General features: G+C 44.0%; 1 protein-coding gene across 1 annotated transcript; it reads right to left on the bottom strand.

Annotated features, from left to right (window-relative positions):
* Positions 1–2,397: 2,397 nt before the first annotated feature.
* On the bottom strand, positions 2,398–13,851 carry LOC117042330 (monoacylglycerol lipase ABHD6-like). Its single transcript, XM_033141878.1, has 9 exons — positions 13,788–13,851; positions 10,815–10,969; positions 8,319–8,475; positions 7,829–7,942; positions 6,442–6,574; positions 5,866–5,981; positions 4,915–4,969; positions 4,390–4,490; positions 2,398–2,637 (listed from the first exon to the last, which is right to left on the bottom strand). The coding sequence occupies exons 2-9, from the start codon at positions 10,937–10,939 to the stop codon at positions 2,461–2,463; spliced, it is 978 nt and encodes a 325-aa protein (XP_032997769.1). The 5' UTR covers positions 10,940–10,969; positions 13,788–13,851; the 3' UTR covers positions 2,398–2,460.
* Positions 13,852–19,502: the final 5,651 nt, after the last annotated feature.

Here is a 19,502-nt window from a genome sequence, read left to right as displayed (position 1 = left end):
GTGGAAAGCGACCCATGCCTCTGCGAAGGCAGTAAAAGTCAGGGAAAACAGAGTGATGTACTGGACAGGCTGTGGCCTGCCCAGGTCAGGCAGGGTGTTCCTCAGCCCTGTGAACATCATTCCTACAGTCCTAATTTCCCTCCCGCTGCTAATAATAATAATAATAATAATAATAATAATAATAATAATATTTATTTGGGTACCCCGTCCATCCGACTGGGTTGCCCCAGCCACTCTGAGCAGCTTCCAACAGAATATACAAAGACACAACAGAACATCAAACATGAAAAAATGTCCAGATACAGGGCTGCCTCAGGATGTCTAGGAAAGGTCGTATAATTGTTTATTTCTTTGACATCTGACAGGAGGTTGTTCCACAGGGCGAGCGCCTAGTACCCTGTATGTAACCTCAGGTGTGAGCTGCTTAAATGTTCTGCTTAAATGTCCCTCCTGCTCCATCAGCTCTGCCCCCAACTTCAGCCCCACATCCAAGCTTGCCTGCCATTGGCCAATATGGCAGGCAGGCTTGGATAGGCGTAGGGGGTGTTATGCCCCTCCCCCCCCGCTCAGGTCGGATCTCAAAACCCGAGACTCCCTTGTCGGTTCCTTTGGAAGCCTTCTCCAGCTTGCAATGCCCCCACACCATAAAGGTGAGCAGGCTCCTCACCATGAGGGAACCACCAAAAGGACCTTCAAAGTTGGACCTCAGTGTCTGGGCTGAACGATGGAAGGCTCCTTCTGTTATACAGGACCAAAGCTGTGTGGGGCATTAAAGATTGATGCCACGAAGTGAAACCATGGTGCCCATGAGTGCTACTACACCCATTAAATCTTAGGGTGACCATGAAAAGACTGCTCTCTAATCACTTCATAAACTGTTGACATAGGTAGACTTGGCCCCTGCCCTGACCTACGCCACATCCTGTTCTGTTTCTTCTGGCTGTAAACAGATACTGATCTTCCTTCCACTGAGAAGGTCAAGGTGGTTGTGGGCCAGGGCTCCTCCTGATAACCTATCTCTTTAGCAATCATCTTGATTTACTTCTACAAGGCTTACAATACATGGAGGCAGGGGTGTCAACTTGAATAAAATATTGCTGGGGGGGCAGATAAGCCCTGTCCCGCATAATCAATCACATGATGCTGTGCACGCACACCATTTGAACTGTAGTCCAAAAACAGCTGGAGACCCAAGTTTGGGAAACCCTGGTCTAAAGGGACATCATTGGTGCCACTATCAGTGTCCATTGTCCTGTTCTTTTAATGCTCAAGGCTTGCAGGGGAAGCCTGGCCGTATCAATAGTCTAAGACAAGGGTCAGCAAACTTTTTCAGCAGGGGGCCAGTCCACTGTCCCTCAGACCTGGTGTGGGGCCGGATGAACGAATTCCTATTCCCCACAAATAACCCAGAGACGTATTTTAAATAAAAAGGACACATTCTACTCATGTAAAAACATGCTGATTCCCAGACTGGCCGCAGGCCGGATTTAGAAGGCGATTGGGCCAGATCCAGGCCCTGGGCCTTAGTTTGCCTACCCATAGTCTAAGAGGAATTCAAGGTAGGAATCTAGAGCACCTTGGAGAGCTCACAGGGTCGCTTTGAGGCCACAATACAAGCTGTTGTCTCTGCAAGCACCTTTTTCAGGGCAGCTCCACATTTAAGCCCAATAATTTTTTTATTGTTTTTCATTTAAATACAACAACAACATACAGTATAACTACAGTAACTTGTCCAGTGGTACGTTCTTACTAAGTTTCGTACGGAGTACATAGTACACAAGCAATACATTTATTTATGTATTATCAATTACAAGTATCCTCTCCGCAGGTCGAATAAAAGTACATTGTCTCATTTATCGTGGAAAATGAAGGAAGCGAATGCTGCGTTGCTGGATGGAGGACAACAGCCCCGAGGCCTGATGGACATCCTGATAACCCCAAGGTTGCAGGTTCGATTCCTGTATGGGACAGCTGCATGTTCCTGCATTGCAGGGCGTTGGACTAGATGATGCTCAGGGTCTCTTCCAACTCTACAATTCTGTCTTGAACAATAACTTTAGGAAGGCATGATGCAGGGAGGACAAGTGAGGGCTCTCGTCTGGGGCTGTGCCAGATAGAGTGTCCTGGTCTTCAGGTTCTCCACTTCTGTTCCAATGATTAAAGTAGTCATCTACTACAAAAAATGCCACAATTTTAATATTTTTTGCATTCTGTGCCCATAGGTCATTTCACCAGTATGAAAATTTGTGGAAGTAAAGGAGACAGCTTCACAGTAAGGTAAGTAAATAAATAAACAAATAACACCAAACTTTATCTGTTGGGCAGTATGCAAAGACCAGCCTCTTTTTTATGACCAGTGAAGGAAATCATCACAGGCATCCTGGATACCACATCCATATTTCCCTTTCCAGAGTAGAAAGTCGCTTGGAATGCATCAACGTCTTAACTCCTTAGTGAGGTTTATGCCAGCTTCTTATTCTCCACTTTGTCGCAAACTGAATTGTAGAATTTCAAGAGGAGCGTTGCAGATTTCCTGGGCCTCTCAAATGATATGATGTGTCCACATCTCTCCAGCATATGCACCTGGGAGTTGGGAATGGCGTGGGCTAAAATTTCTGCGCCCGACGAGTCAGCCACCTGAACAACAAAGAATTGGTGATTTTCCTCCCATTGCTATTCACATCTTGCAAAGTGCTTTGACTTTTTTTTTTTTTTTTTGCAAGAGCCGGGTTATGAGCTGCTGTTTGGGACAAGGGGTCGATCAATGAGTCCTACTAACTAGTGGAAGCCCCTGCAAATACTTCTGCTAAAGCAACAGGGCTCCCGCCCTCCTCCCCTTGTGCCCCCAGCCTGACAAGCTGAAATGCTTGCACTGACAGCACAATTGCCATAATGCAACGTAGAATTCCTCCTGTTGTTAAATTTTAAAACTGGTTGTTTTTATAACGTTGCTGGTTTTTTTTTTTTGGTTTTTTTTTTTTGGTAGTTGCTTAATGCATTTTGTGGATTCGGTTTTATTGTCTGCATATTTTATTGCTGTAAGCCGCTTTGAGTTCGAAACAACAAACTCACCACAATCTATCTGTGCCCTTCAGTTTCTTGAGATACACTGCTGTTTCCCCTTGAAATATACTCGGAGTCCAGTGTGAATTTCATGCTCTTTATTCAGCTCATAGTAGTGAGGAATGCAGTTCCCCCAAAACGTTTGCTTTAAATACACTATTTACACAATGGGCCCCTCGTGATTGGCTAATTCCGGGATACTCCTGTATGCCAATCAGAGTGTGGATTCACTTCCACCTGGAGCTGGATTGGGTGGCTCCTGCGGACCAATCAGACTGCTGCAATCTCAATCCTATTGTTCTGGGACCAGTCAGACTGCTGCAATCTCAATCCTATTGTTCTAGGACCAATCAGACTGCTGCATTTTGGATCCTATTCAACTCAGTACCTGTACATAACACCCCTCAAACCAGCTTCCATCCAATTTGAAAATGTAAGAAAGAGTTAAGCTTGTTAAGTATAGCGATTTAATTGGGAATGCTCAGGTGCGTGTTTTGTTGTGTGTTTAATTCTGGAATTTTCCCCAGTAACTCTCATGTGATTGGTTAACTCTGGTCACATGGGAGGTATCTTATTTACATTATCCATTTTGTTTTGTGTGTGTTTGTGGGACTTGAGTGTAATGGCTGCATCTCCATGAGCACCAAAGAAGAGACAGCCTTAGATAACTCTTTCCAAATGCAATAGAGGAGAGCGGTGCTAATGCTTCTGTGCGAATGTATGTGACAGAGAGAAGTACAGAAGTTGATGTTCTCCGAAAGAAGCAGTGAAGAGAAGTTTGCTGGGAGGAGGAAGCGGAAACCTCTCAGAAGGAATTGCATGGCTTAGCTGGGCAATGTGCAGAAGGCTGAGTGCAAGCGCTGGAAAGAGAGGAAGACACAGCTTGCTTGAATGCTTAAGGAAGAAGATAAAACTAAGCCCATGCTTGGGTAAGCAGGTGAATGTAAATATTTTGCATATATTCCTCTTTAGCCATATGTTCTGCAAGTAAACTTTTTTTTTTTTTTAATATTTTGGACACTGTTTTAATTTCAAGAAAAGAGTCAGTATTGCACTTGATGTTGGCTTCCTAGCTGCAATTTAGTGTGTACATTTTTGACATCGCTTGCACATGCACAGACAACAGCCCACGCCATTTTCTCCCTAGGGATGGGAGGCGACCAGCAATGCCTCCGATCTGCTGGCCCTGTGGATCCTGCCGCCTGAGGCAGTTGCCTAGGCTTGCCTCATGGTTAGGCCAGCCCTACTATGGATTCCAAACAATTGATTTTTGTTGTTGTTGTTACAATTATAGCTATAGAAGCCATGTAAATATAAAGCATTTACCTGGTCATCCTTTCCCCAAATGACCTGTGTGGGAGCGCTAATATTGCTCATATTGTCATGAAGGCTGTACACGGACATTGGGTTGGAAAGATCTAAAAAACCTTTGGAACAAAAGCCAAAAAGGTAGAGTGAAGATTTTTCAGAAAGGCATCATTCCTACCATTGCGGTTCAAACGGGTTCACTAGACAGATTTTGGCAGTTGCTGAAGACACATCCTTTTACCATAGCCTTTGAAACTTGAAATGTACTGTATATTTTTAGGGCCCACCCTATCCTTGTGAATTTAAGTAGCTCCTAAACCGTTTTTACTGTTGTGTTTTGAATTAGAATCATAGAGTTGGAAGGGACCATGAGGGTCATCTAGTCCAACCCCCTGCAATGCAGGAATATTTTGCCCAATGTGGGGCTTGAACCCATGACCCTGAGATTTAACAGTCTCGTGCTCTACCCTGCCCTGGAACCTCAGAATGTGAAGGGCAGGTGATAAATAACAACAACAGTAATATTATTGCTATCATACTTACATTTTACCAAAAAAGCATTCTGTTGTCTCCAGTTGGCAGCATATCCCTTTAGGAGCTAAGGAGAGGGGGGGAAAGAGGTGAGTCATTCACAGGAAGTGCAAAGCAGTTAGGAACTCATCATGCAACAGGACATAACAGTTCCATCAATGTAGGCCATGGGTCAGCAAACTTTTTCAGCAGGGGGCCGGTCCACTGTCCCTTAGACCTGGTGGGGGGCCGGATTATATTTTGAAAAAAAATATGAACTAATTCCTATGCCCCACAAATAACCCAGAGATACATTTTAAATAAAATGACACATTCTACTCATTAGAATTTAGAAGGCGATTGGGCTGTATCTGGCCTTAGTTTACCTACCCATGATATAGGCAAAGGGAAGCGTGATAATCAGTATCTCCTTGTTTTGGTTCATATAAAGTGGTTCCTTCAGGCACCGATGCTTGTGACTGCTGTACAGCAGCTCCCTACCCCAATCTCTTTCCCCTGAGCCTCTAAGCCATTCCCATCCTCTTCAGCCAGTGCCTCAGTGGCAGTGATTCCCTCATGTGCCCTCTGTTTCTTTAGATCGCATGCCCTGGAGGGATGTGCTGCTTTATTTCTATATTTCAAGAGCATATAGCAAACGTAAGCATTTGGGGTTGTACTCAACTAAGTTTTATTCAGAGGAGACCCCCCTGAAATTCATGGACCTAAGTTAGTCATGGCTATTAACTTTAGTGGGTCAAGGACAGCCATAATGAACTTTTGGCCCTCTGGTTGTTGTTGAACTTAAGCTCCCATCAGCCTCAAGAAGCATGGTGAATGAGGAATGAGGGCAGCTGTAGTTCAGCAACATCTGGAAGGCCAAAGGTTCACCACATCTGGTCTACCATGAGTCAAAGTTAGCTGAATTATTTTAAGCAACATCCCTGGGCCAGAGCACAACCATCTTTGGAGAGCTGCCTTCTTCACCTGCATGTTTTTTGTGCTGGGATGATATAAGCCAAGTTTGAAGACATCGCGCGACTTAACCGATTGCCCCCTCAAGCGCTTGAAGGCGTTGTTATTATCGTCCGGATATCGCAGCCCTAAGAGTTGGCAGAGAGTGCACAGCTGAGAGAAGGAATATAGCGGCAAACCAATAACAGAATATGGGATTCCGATCTGCTGCTTGTCGGGGTTGTGTTGGGATGATTGGCGGCTGAGGAGGTTATGCACATGCTGGGACTAAGTGACAGTATGCGAGAACAGAAAGGTGTCCTGTCCAAGGTGTTTGTAATCATGGATCTGCCATCATTCCTGTTCTGGAAAATGCTACAGAACAGTAGCTTAGCACCAGGGGGGGTTAGATCCTACTCAGAGCAGACCCACTGAATTTGGGAGTCCTAAGTTCATTTATTTAAATGAATCTGCTTTGAGGAGGTCTAGTATTGGCTACAACCCATAGTAACAACCCCCTTCTCTCTTGTTATTCTCAAACATATTATCATGTCTTCTTTATTCAGAGTTAATCAGCTTCAGATCTCCCTTGAAAATCTAAATACTCACCAAGTGGGCAGAGGAGGGACAAGCCGGATACCTCAGATGGATACTGAGCTGCATAAACGCCAGCAATCATTCCCCCCATGGACGTGCCAACCAGGTGAAAAGGCTTTTGGTTCAGACCAATGCACTCAACAAACTGAAACATGAATGAAGAGACAGGTGGGTAGCCGTGTTGGTCTGCCGTAGTCGAAACAAAATAAAAAATAATAAAATTCCTTCCAGTAGCACCTTAAGAGACCAACTAAGTTTGTTCTTGGTATGAGCTTCCGTGTGCATGCACACTTCTTCAGATACACTGAAACAGAAGTCACCAGACCCTATATATAGTGAGAGGGTGGGGAGGGGTATTACTCAGAGGGGTGGTGGGAATGGGTGATTGGCTGATAGGTGAGGTAAACCTGTTGACGACTGTTAATGACTGCAATTGGTCTTACAGGAAAAAGCAAGGGGTGAGATGGCTAAAAATAGCTTTGTCATGTATAATGAGATAAGAATCCAGTGTCTCTATTCACACCAGGACTCTCCATGGTTTTAAGTTTGGTAATAAGTTGCAATTCAGCAACTTCTCTTTCCAGTCTATTTCTGAAATTCTTTTGTAATATGACATTTACTTTGAGATCTTGTATAGAATGTCCTGGGAGATTGAAGTGTTCTCCTACTGGTTTCCCTGTCTTGTGATTCCTGATGTCAGATTTGTGTCCGTTTATCCTTTGGCGTAGGGTTTGGCCTGTTTGTCCAATATAGAGAGCTGAAGGGGCAATGTTGGCATTTGATGGCATTCACAATGTTAGAAGATGAGCAATTAAATAGTCATGAGACGGTATGTTTGATGTTGTTGGGGGCCAGTAATGGTGTTGTCCGGGTGTATGTGGCAGCAAAGTTGGCATCTGGGTGTATTGCAGGCTCTGGTAGGTACCAGTGTCCATGTTAAGTCTGGTTGTATGTAAGAGAGATTTTATTACTGAGAGGTTCTGGTTTGGGGACATTTCCCAAGAAAGTCCCAGGTCTCTGTAAGAACTTCTGGAGAGGACCATAAGAAGAGCCTGCAGGATCAGGCAAATGACCCACCCAGCCCAGTATCTTGTGTTCTCACAGTGGCCAAGCTTACCACTCCCATCCTTGGCAAGTGCCACTGACATTTGGGTGGGGGTTAGGACGCCAGGTCATCAACGCAGTCCCACCCCACTGCCCTGCCAGCCATTGCTGCTCAACAGACCTGGTGTTTACCCTAGTTTAAGTAACCACAGTCAACTGCAATGCTTCATTTTTGGTCAGTGAACATTCTCTCTCTCTCTCTCTCGCTACCACCACACACAAAAAAGAGGCCATCTCCTCTCAACCTCTCCCTTGCCAGCTTTCAAGGCTACATCTGAGGACAGCTGGACCATACCTGGTGTATCTTTTTAGCTTGATCAACCGCCGCGTAACTGTCTCTCAGCAGGCATGTGGTTTCACCGTGGCCAGGCATGTCAAGGCAGACCAGGTGGAGGTCCTTCGGAAGGAACTGTGAAAGGGTGTCAAATCAGCGATGGCGCCAAGGAATCAAAGCAATAATAGCTGAAGTTCTTTGTTGTCAGAGAACACCCTAATGTTTCCCCAGTATAAGTCTACAAAGGTTGCACAGAGTCCTGAGCGGGAGGCCATTACATAGTGGCAAAATAGGAGAGTGGACAGCTCCTTTTAAGCTGTATGGTTAGTTTAGCCCTGTCCTCTAGCACAATGCACTGGGTGGAATGATCTCCCACACTAGCCCAACTGAAACAAATCACAATTGTGGGAAAGCACAGGACTCCCCTACCACCACCCCCCAAGCACAATATGTCTTGCACTAGCCTTGATATGGCAACCATGGTTGCCTGAATAGAAGGACAGAAACATACTTGGATTGTATTTAACCATATGTCCTTGTTGAATGCCAATCCATGAAGAATCAACACAGATGGCTGGAGTCCGGTTTCCCCTCGGCAGAAGTAGCAGAACCTGTAGCCTTCGTGCTCAGCATAATTCACCGCCACACCCCTTTTCTGACGTTTGTACCTAAAAGCAGAGAGAGAAGCAAAATGAATGGACTGTCGGAATACACTTCGTGGATCCGTTAAAGATCTGCGGTTATTTGTTTATTTTAATGGTTATTAAGAACTACTTTTCGTATCCTTACACTTAAAAGTGAAAGTGAAAGTAAGAATGAAGAGTCATTTTGCCATTAGGATTATTCCGCCTTTAACTTGTAGTCCCGGTAATGTTTCAAAGTTATCAATGAACGTTTATCCTGCTTCCCGCTTCCCGCCTTTTTGGAGGGCAGCAACAGTGGTTTTATTGGTTGAATTATTTGTTGTGATGTCATACCTGTTCCTAAATAAAAGGCTGAGGCTCCCCGCTTAGGCAAGTCAGTCACGTTCATTCTTTTACGTTTTGTTTAGTTGAAGCTTAGTCAAGTTTAGTTTAAGGGTTTTGGGAGCGGGCTGGACGGGCTGGATGGGTTTCTTTTAGTTAGGTTTAGTTTGCGGAAGATATTTCGGTGAGTTTTTAGTTAGGCTTTTAGGTTTAGCCTAGGGCTAGATTTGCGGAAGATATTTCGGTTTAGTTTTATTTAAAACAAAATCGAAAATTCTTTCTAGTAGCACCTTAGAGACCAACTGAGTTTGTTCCTGGTATGAGCTTTCGTGTTATTTAGTTTAGTTATTTAGTTATGAGCTTTAGTTTTATTTAGTTAGCATCGCGGAAGAATTGGCGCGCAGGGACTGAGAGCTCAGGGGAACTTAGCTTAGGGCCAGAAGACGAGCCTATGCGGGTTTTGCCAAAGCCACTAAAGATAGATTCGGTGTCTGTCGTCAATTTGGGGAAAAGGGTAAAGGTCTCAGGATTTTTTAATTTCTGCCAGAGAAATCTCATGCTTAAATAACATCCTTGGTTTGGTTTCCTTTATTGCTAAACGTTAGTGCAGGAGGTTACAAGTAGTTCCAATTCAGATTCGAGGCATCCATTAGTTTTCGAGGCATCTATTTTATTTTGAGGCATTCATTCACTCACACACCTTCGGAGTCATTTTCCGTCTTACTCAGCTACCTTCGGATTGTGAGACTTGGCCGGCGCCCGTGCTCATAAGCACACGGGACGCTGGCCGCTTTTCCCCCGCAACTGGTACCTCGTGCGTGGGCAGCTTAAGCTCACGCACGGGGAGCTCCAGCACCGAACCCCGGCAGGACAAAGGATTTTCAACTGGAGGGGTGTTTTTGCAGTGGCTTCCAATTAAAGTAGGGACTTTAGGATTTCTGCAGCTCTACTGCTTGCATCGGATTGCCCATCTGTGAATTGGGTATACCGTAATTCAGCCCAGCCTTCAAACCAATTGTTTTCCTGGGCATTTGGGCAGCACCAGTGATTGGATGTTTCTATTCTGTGTTGATGTATTTTTTTCATTTTTGTCTTTTATCCTCATTGTAAATCCATTTGGGACTATTTTTGTGGGAATGTTCAGGGAGGCAGGAGAAGATACAGTGGTACCTCGGGTTACAGACACTTCAGGTTACAGACTCCACTAACCCAGAAATAGTACTTCGGGTTAAGAACTTTGCTTCAGGATGAGAACAGAAATGGTGCGGCGGCAGTGGGAGGCCCCATTAGCTAAAGTGGTACCTCAGGTTAAGAACAGTTTCAGGTTAATAACAGACCTCCGGAATGAATTAAGTTCTTAACCCGAAGTACCACTGTATATTGTTTATTAATATCCTTCCTAACTTTCATTAGCAAGTTCCTTTACTTAGCAGAGGTTACATTCCCCTTTTACATGCACAGCAGCTGGTTGCAGGCCTGTGTAAGCCTCTCACTATCATACAATTCAGTACTGAATTGTATGTTCCTGGTAAGTTCCTTTTATCCCTCCTAAAAGAATAAAGATGCGGCAATCTTATTTAAAGTCAATAAAAGAAGTTTACTCACATCAGTTCACAGTTGGATTCCTGAAGGCAGACTTAGTGTATGTACATGTGGATCTACTGTACCCCAAATGGGGAGTTAATCCCAGTGCTTCTGCTAAACTGAGAAGCTAGCAGAGCATTGCTAGCTAAGAAGCTGGTCCAACGACGAAGGAAGTGAAAAAGAGAGAGAATGGCAGCATGCCTTGTCCTTTTGTTACCTGGACAGGTTAGGTCATGCCCATGCAAAAGGAAAGATGCTCCAGCCCAGGAGGAACAAGGAAGTTTCGACTGGCTGGACCAAACATTCCCTTGCATGTCCACTCTAGGAAAACAAGGAATTTGACTGCTCCCAGTGGATTACACCCCACATTTTTGTTGTGGGAGGTGCAAATGTCATAAACCTAACCTAAACCTAAGACATGGAAATCATTCCATATACCTTCCTGGAAATACACTCACCATATCATGATCCTGGATATTTTTGCCCTAGGCAGCAGGTGGTACACTGTGACAAGAGTCAGTGCAGAGATTAATCTAATGATGCTCACAATCTTCAAGAATATATTGGCCAGAGAGAGCTCCATGCTGGGTAGCCAAACGCTCTTCTTTGCTGCCTGTACAAATAAAAGAATTGGATAATAGTTCAAGTGAATATGGTCAATTATTATGGGAGGGAAAGAGGGCAGTGTATTAAAATAAAGGTTCACCACTTAAACGTCTTCTGCTGTTAGATGTTTCTTCAAAAGAGAGGCAAGGAAGAGTAGTACAAGGAGTATACCACTTTTAAAAAAACTGGATTAAAAGTACCGGTAAGTGAGGTCACATCCACTCCATACATTTAAAGCACACAGGTGGCATTGTGGGTTAAACCACAGAGCCTAGGGCTTGCTGATCAGAAGGTCGGCAGTTCGAATCCCCGCGATGGGGTGAGCTCCCGTTGCTCGGTCCCAGCTCCTGCCCACCTAGCCGTTCAAAAGCATGTCAAAGTTCAAATAGATAAATAGGTACCACTCCGGCGGGAAGGTAAACGGCGTTTCCGTGCGCTGCTCTGGTTCGCCAGAAGCGGCTTTGTCATGCTGGCCACATGACCTGGAAGCTGTACGCCGGCTCCCTCGGCCAGTAACACGAGATGAGCGCCACAACCCAAGAGTCGGACAGGACTGGACCCTTTACCTTTACCTTTTTATACCATTTTAACGGCCATGGCTTCCCGTAAAGAATCCTGGGAACTGTAGTTTTCTAAGGGTGCTAGGAATTGTGGCTCTGTGGGGCATTTCCTGACAACTCTCAACAGCCTTAACAAACTACAGTTCCCATGATACTCTGAATGAAGCTGTAACTATTAAATCAGGGCTTTTTGTGACAGTACTCACAGGGACGTCTAATAATCAATAACTCTGTCTGTCGTGTTTCAGCTTGTTGTCCGGATCCACTGGAGGAAAATACTTCCTAGAGGTGTTGCCAAAATAAAGCACTGTTCACATCTTGCTCAAAGTTTCTGGAAATGGATCAGGGATAGTGGGAGTTTCATTACAACAACATCTGAAGAGTCACAGTTTTCCCACCCTTTCCTTACAATATGATGGCCTGTTGCAAGAAGCAAGGGCACCCTTGATATTCTTCCCTGTGGTTCATTCATGTTCATAGCACATATGTTGCTGTAGCCACCTTTTCCAGTGTAGGCAAACATGTCTCCCATGTTGTAGGGTATAACTATTTTAGTACAGCCTGTATCAGGGATGAGGAAGCTGTTGCCCTCCGGATGTTTATAGAATCATAGAATTGTAGTGTTGGAAGGGATGCCAAGGGTCATTTAGTCCAACCCCCTTCAGTGCAGGAATCTCAGCTAAAGCACCCTTGGTAGATGGCCATCTGTCCTCTGCGTAAAAACCTCCAAGGAAGGAGAGTCCACAACTTCCTGAGGCAGACAGTTGTGGGACTCCAACTCCCATCATTCCTTGCCACTGGCCATGCTGAAGAGGGGCTTTTGGGAGTTGGAGGCCAACATCTGGAGCGCCACCAGTCAGACTAAAGTGCCATCCTATAGCCTACCCACTTACCTCGGAGTAAGCCTCACTGGACCCAAATGGACTTATTTCTGAGTAGCTATTATATTGGATTGCACTTAGATCTACTTTCTTCTTTTAAGGAAAAAGATGTAGTAGTACAGTTTTACCTTGGTTCTCAAACTTAATCCGTTCCGGAAGTCCATTCCAAAACCAAAGCGTTCCAAAACCAAGGCGCGCTTTCCCATAGAAAGTAATGCAAAATGGATTAATCCATTCCAGACTTTTAAAAACAACCCCCTAAAACAGCAATTTAACATAAATTTTACTATCTAACGAGACCATTGATCCATAAAATGAAAGCAATAAACAATGTACTGCAATCACACAATCAATCAATAGCTGAACTTGGTTCTTCCACACAGTCACAAAAACAACAAAAGAAGAGCCGCAAAAACAGAAACACAAAATAAATAGCAAAAACAGACAGACCTCAGTGTAACACTCAAAACGGAAGCATAACACTCAAAATGGAGCATGTTCAGCTTCTGAAAATAGTTTGCAAACTGGAATACTTCCGGGTTTGTAGTGCTTGGGTTCCAAGTTGTTTGAGTACCAAGGCGTTTGAGAACTAAGGTACCACTGTAATATCATCTGTATAGACCAAAACTTTACCATACTTGTTTTAGGTCCTAGTACACTTTACACACAATGGAAAGTAGCTTCCAAGATACGAATACAGTGAGTGCATTCAAAGAATCCTGAACACTCATGTTTTGCCATCAAAATAATTTAAATCCATCAGCATTTCAATTTCTAGGATGCCTATAAATCTACTGTTCTTAAAACCTACGCCATCATACAACAAACATATTAGCAGTGCTATTTTTCTAGAAAAAGGAGTGCTGAAACTCACCTTGAACACATCCCTCGTTCTCTTAGAATGGGTGCCAGAACTGAGTTCCTGTGAGTTCCAGCTGAAAAAAAGCTGTGCATATTAGCAAAACATTGTTCACAAAGATTTCAGATTTTGCTCCTGAAATGCTATGCTATATGATAAAGCTAAATCTTCTACAAACACTACAGTTAATGTCCAAGAGCATATGGAAGGCCACAGGTTCCCCATTCCTGCTTTAGACAAAATAACAATGCGTCTTAAAATACTCCGTTCTAAAATGCCAGCTCCTAAAGGGGAAAGAAAACCATGAGAGAATGAGATCTACCTGCTTGTAAACAAGTGTTACCTGCTTTATCATGCATATTAAATAATAATAAAAATCCATAGCTATACAACCACTTCAAGGAGACAGAAACAAAAGGCAAGCAAAATTAGACTCTTATAACAATACATCTGAAACAACCCACTAATGCACAGGTACACCAAACTTTATTTCCAGTCAAAGCAACTGAGAAATATAATACTTACTACCAGATTGAGACAGTATTGCCAGGATACAGTCACTGGCAAAGATTCAAGTCACCAATGCTTCCCGAGAGGGTTATAGTTTAATTATGAGGGCTAGGCAGCTGCTCACTCTAATTAGCAATTAGCCAATTTTCCAGTTTTGCACAATAGAACATGAGTTACCAGAGTATGCACCTTGTCACAAATTATTTGACTAACACATTGAACTTCTTAATTGCTTTCAGGCTCTCTGTAAATAAAACTTAGGCTGTCAAGTGTAGATTATTTTACAGAAATTGCCAGCACAGGGGGTTTGTCCCCATCGAGGGGGAAAGATTAGAAAATTAACATGGGTAACAAAATAAATAAAATACACATGTGAACGAATGCATAATCAAAGCCAGTGCAGATCCAACAAATGGATAATGGATCACAATAGTCAAAATGAAAGAAATAATGAACAAATTCACTCTCCAAAAATACCAGGTTGCCCAAAGCACAGATCACCCTGGAACACACCTTATCATACTGCTGATACATACCTCTCCCTGTATTTGTTAAAATAAATACGGTATTCTGAGAAGTAGCAGAACACTGTTCATCACTATAGCATAAACATACCTACAAAAGCACTCTTCAGATGATGGAAACACACACAGAAACCGGGGTGGGGTGAGCTTGCAGCCTTCCCCAGCCAGATGACTGACTTCCTAATGTTTTGGCACTACAGTGGTACCTTGGGTTACAGACGCTTCAGGTTACAGACTCCGCTAACCCAGAAATAGTACCTCAGGTTAAGAACTTTGCTTCAGGATGAGAACAGAAATCGTGCTCCGGCAGCCCGGCGGCAGTGGAAGGTCACATTAGCTAAAGTGGTACCTCAGGTTAAGAACAGTTTCAGGTTAAGAACGGACCTCCGGAACGAATTAAGTTCTTAACCCGAGGTACCACTGTATAGTCAAAAACATCTGTAAGCCCCCAGGTTGAGGAAGCTTGGTTTAAAGGATCTGCCCTGCTCAGAGACAGGCACTTTTAATTTCTGTTGCAGTTTCCTGAATTATCCAGACTCAGTTACTCAAGATTATGGTTTTTCTTTTCTTTTCTAGCATCAAATCCTGCAACAAATACATTTATTTCACCATGGACAACATCTGGGGACCCAAGACTGAAGAACATGGCTCTAGGTGACCTATGTAGTAGTGGCAGTAGTATTTTGTCAGAGCAGCCATCTGCTGAGATCCAGTGCCGGATTTATGTATAAGCTAAACAAACTATAGCTTAGGGTCCCACTCTCTTGGCCCCCCCCAAAAAAAAATTAAAGGAAAACAAACCTGGATGTACATTTCCAAAATATAAAATAAAAAACAAATAAAATAAAACCTACATACAGCAACAGTGTTTTGTGTTGTGTATGGACCTTTTAGGTCCATAGATAACCATATAGCATATATTCAACACACAAAAAACAGCGACAATTTGTTGTTGACAAAAGACAGCTGGACATATAAAGGGCCCCATTACCTTCAGTAGCTTAGGGCCTCATCAAACCTACTGAGTTTCCCTGAAAATTAAGACACTCTTATATTTATTTTTCCTCAAGAAGACACACTAAGGCTTATTTTTAGGGGATGTCTTATTTTTACTATGTCAGTTGCTGCCCGTCTTCTTAACCGCTCTCCGTCAGTACGCTGCATAGCCACGCCTATCACTATGTCTTATTTTTGGGGTATGGCTTAGGTATATCGCACAAATGCTTAGAAATCCTGCTGCGGCTTATTTTATGGGTATGTCTTATTTTCGGGGAAACACAGTAAATCCGGGCCTGCTGAGATCCATCAGTAGTTAATCTCCATAACAAAAAGAAGGCAATGAGCAACCTTGCCAGAATTTTATTAACAAATCCTAAAATATTCCCAGGTCTTTCTTATGCCACCTTCAGTGATAGAAATCCCTTTCACATAAATCTTAAGAGCCAAGGCTCCCAGGTTGAATTCCTGAAAATGTTTCCCGGATTGTAGCCTGCAGGCATATTTCAAATCTCATAGATCATCTGTGTAAGCTGCCACAAAATGTTGTGGGTGCAATTTTATCCTTCAATCATTTGGGAAAGATTCTCTTCCGGCCATCCTGTGTTGTGATTTCTGCTGTGATTGTTTTGCTTCAGGACATTTTGTGGCCTATTTTTGGTATACTACTGTAGATTTTGTTTGAACTGCCTCTCTTCGTATGAAGCAACCTGAACCCTGAAATCATCATCTGAGGTCCTTCTTCGTCTGCCTCCTCCACAGACAGCAACACAAGAGCGTGCCTTTCCTGTGGTGACTCCCTGCTTGTGGAATGCTCTCTCCAGGGAGGTTCGCCTGGTACCTTCGTTGCATATTGTAACGGATCAACCCTTGGTCTGGGTATGGTCAGGAGCCCAGCGTAGTATGAGTTAACACCCACTCTATGTGACTGGCGGCTCACTCGCAGGAGGCGGGGCTTTTCGCCCTTTTAAAAGGGGGGAATGGCAGTTGGGCAGTTGGTGAGGGTTAGAGGGTTAGAGGGTGAGCGGGTTGGAGAGAGCTCGCGAGAGGTTAGGCTTTGGGAAGGGAAGGAAAGGTCTTTACCCTTGCTATGTTGTAACAAAGCTGACTTACATGAAAAGAAGATTTGTAACAGTATTAACCCCGGACATCCATGTTATTTAAGTTACCTCAATAAAGTTAATTGTGTTTCAACGTTCGTTGACTCTGGCAGCGCATCAGTGCCTTAAGAGGTGTGACGAAGGGGAGAGAACAAAGTTTTCCTGTGGAAGAGGAAACGGTTTGCTTATTCTCCTGTCATACAGAGGGCTGGGCAGTGAAGCCAAAGGTGCCACGCAGTTGCCAAAAGGGAAGGCAAGCTGCAGTAGTTGGGAACCCGGGGAGGGAGATCCCATAGGTGGCAAGAGGTTTTCGAACGTGGAGCACTGAGGTACCCCAGAGACATCTCCCATATGAACACTTTAGGATTCATTTTAGTCGTCAGTGAAACCTAGGGAGAGACACAGTTTGGGGAAGCATATAAAGCGAGGGATCGGGAATAAGGGTCCCTCACACATATCTTTAGGCAACAGGCAACAACATTCCTCTTCTCCTAAGCCTTTGTTGGTGTTTAGTTGTTTAGTCGTGTCCGACTCTTCATGACCCCATGAACCAGAGCACGCCAGGCACTCCTGTCTTCCACTGCCTCCCGCAGTTTGGGCAAACTCACGGTAGCTTCAAGAACACTGTCCAAAAATCTCATCCTCTGTTGTCCCCTTCTCCTTGTGCCCTCAATATTTCCCAACATCAGGGTCTTTTCCAGGGAGTTTTCTCTTCTCATGAGGTGGCCAAAGTATTGGAGCCTCAGCTTCAGGATCTGTCCTTCCGGTGAGCACTCAGGGCTGATTTCCTTCAGAATGGATAGGTTTGATCTTCTTGCAGTCCATGGGACTCTCAAGAGTCTCCTCCAGCACCATAATTCAAAAGCATCAATTCTTCCCTGATCAGCCTTCTTTATGGTCCAGCTCTCACTTCCATACATCACTACTGGGAAAACCATAGCTTTAACTATATGGACCTTTGTCTGCAAGGTGATGTCTCTGCTTTTTAAGATGCTGTCTAGGTTTGTCATAGCTTTTCTCCCAAGAAGCAGGCATCTTTTAATTTTATGACTGCTGTCACCATCTGCAGTGATCATGGAACCCAATAAAGTAAAATCTCTCACTGCCTCCATTTCTTCCCCTTCTATTTGCCAGGAGGTGATGGTACCAGTGGCCATGATCTTAGTTTTTTGGATGTTGAGCTTCAGACCATATTTTGCGCTCTCCTCTTCCACCCTCATTAAAAGGTTCTTTAATTCCTCCTCACTTTCTGCCATCAAGGTTGTGTCATCAGCATATCTGAGGTTGTTGATATTTCTTCTGGCATTCTTAATTCTGGCTTGGGATTCATCCAGTCCAGCCTGTTGCATGATGAATTCTGCATATGTTAAATAAGCAGGGAGACAACATACTGCCTTGTCATACTCCTTTCCCAATTTTGAACCAATCAGTTGTTCCCTATCCAGTTCTAACTGTATCTTCTTGTCCCACACAGAGATTTCTCAAGAGACAGAGGAAGTGATCAGACACTCCCATTTCTTTAAGAACTTGCCATTGTTTACTGTAGTCGACACAGTCAAATGTTTTTGCGTAGTCAATGAAGCAATAGATGTTTTTCTGGAACTCTCTAGCTTTCTCCATAATCCAGCACATGTTTGCAATTTGGTCTCAGGTTCCTCTGCCACTTCAAAATCCAGCTTGGATTTCTGGGAGTTCTCAGTCCACATACCTGTACTTTAAAATATCCCGAAAGAATGAGTGGAATTAGGGCCTCAGGAGTAGTAGTTGTAGTTGTTGTAGTAGGGTTTTTTGAGGGGTGACGTTATATCTTTCCCACTCCCTCCAAATGCACCACTTGGGATCCTGAATTGGCCAACTAGTGGGTTTACACAAATCCAGAGGAATTGGAACACACAACATTCGTCTTTGGAAGAAGAAAAAATTGTTTAAAGGGAAAACGAAAAAAATACTCTCCAACCATATGAGAAAATGGTGGTGTCAGGGAACTGCCCTCGGCAGGGCGGGAGGTCTTGTCAATGTACCGAGAGCCCCGACACCTCCTCAGTAGTGAAACCTCTTCAAGAGGGAAAAGCGGCAACTCCTCCAGCGGGGAGGGGCAGGCTGGAAGCAGCCAGGCGAGACAAGGGCTTGGAGATGCTGCTGAGAGCCCCAGCACACCTCATGAGTTTTGCTGTGAGGGGAGCACGCCACTTCCGTCACCCCAGTTGCACAGAGGGGTCAAAAGGAGACCGGGGAGGCGGCACTTTGGGGTGCCAAAATTCTTATGTTGGGGTCACAGCCAGAAAACGGCACTCCTGGATTCTGCAAGTGACTAGGACGGTCATGTTTTCACATTCTCTGCACTGTAAATAGTCTGCACCAGTAAACTGTTAAAAGACAGTTGAGACTCATGCCTGGTTACTCGTGAGCAACCGCAATGCAGATCTGACAGGTGGTGAGAAATTACCAGTGTCATACAAGTAATCCATTGTTTTTCTTTGTTGATTGTTACAATAGCAGCAAATCTTGGCTGTGAGTCCTGGAAGACCTGCTCCTTGCCTTGCAGGCCTTTCCCACCTGGCGTGGGAGGGTGAGGCCTTGACTGGCTCCAGCTACAAAAAAGCTGAGGCTGCTGAACAGGCTCTGGGACTGGAGGGGATTGTTGGCAGGGGGTTGTTGCTGGTGGGGTTTTCTATCTTTATTTTAGATTTTGATTTATGTGGAAATTGTTCAGTATGGTTTTGTATTTTGTATTGTTTTATTTATTGTTTTTTGACTACTTTTGTTATGCTGTAGTTATGTATTTTTCTTCATATTGTAAACTGCCTCGACCATGATTTGAACTGTGGAAAGGCAGACATACAAATTATGTATGGAAGACACGAGTGCCTGGCGTACTCTGGTTCATGAGGTCGTGAAGAGTCGGACACGACAAAACAAAACAAAATATAAAATCAAAAAATCCTTCCAGTAGCACCTTAGAGACCAACGTAAGTTTGTTCTTGGTATGAGCTTTCGTGTGCATGCACACTTCTTCAGTTGTAAAACTGGTTTTACAATATTCAGTTGTTTCTTCCATTACCTGACCAGGTGTTCATTTCTCCAAGAGGAAGTGATGATTCCATTTCCAA

The sequence above is a fragment of the Lacerta agilis genome, chromosome 2, assembly GCF_009819535.1.
Source record: "Lacerta agilis isolate rLacAgi1 chromosome 2, rLacAgi1.pri, whole genome shotgun sequence".
Classification (NCBI taxonomy): domain Eukaryota; kingdom Metazoa; phylum Chordata; class Lepidosauria; order Squamata; family Lacertidae; genus Lacerta; species Lacerta agilis.
This window is presented reverse-complemented; position numbering and strand designations above follow the sequence as displayed.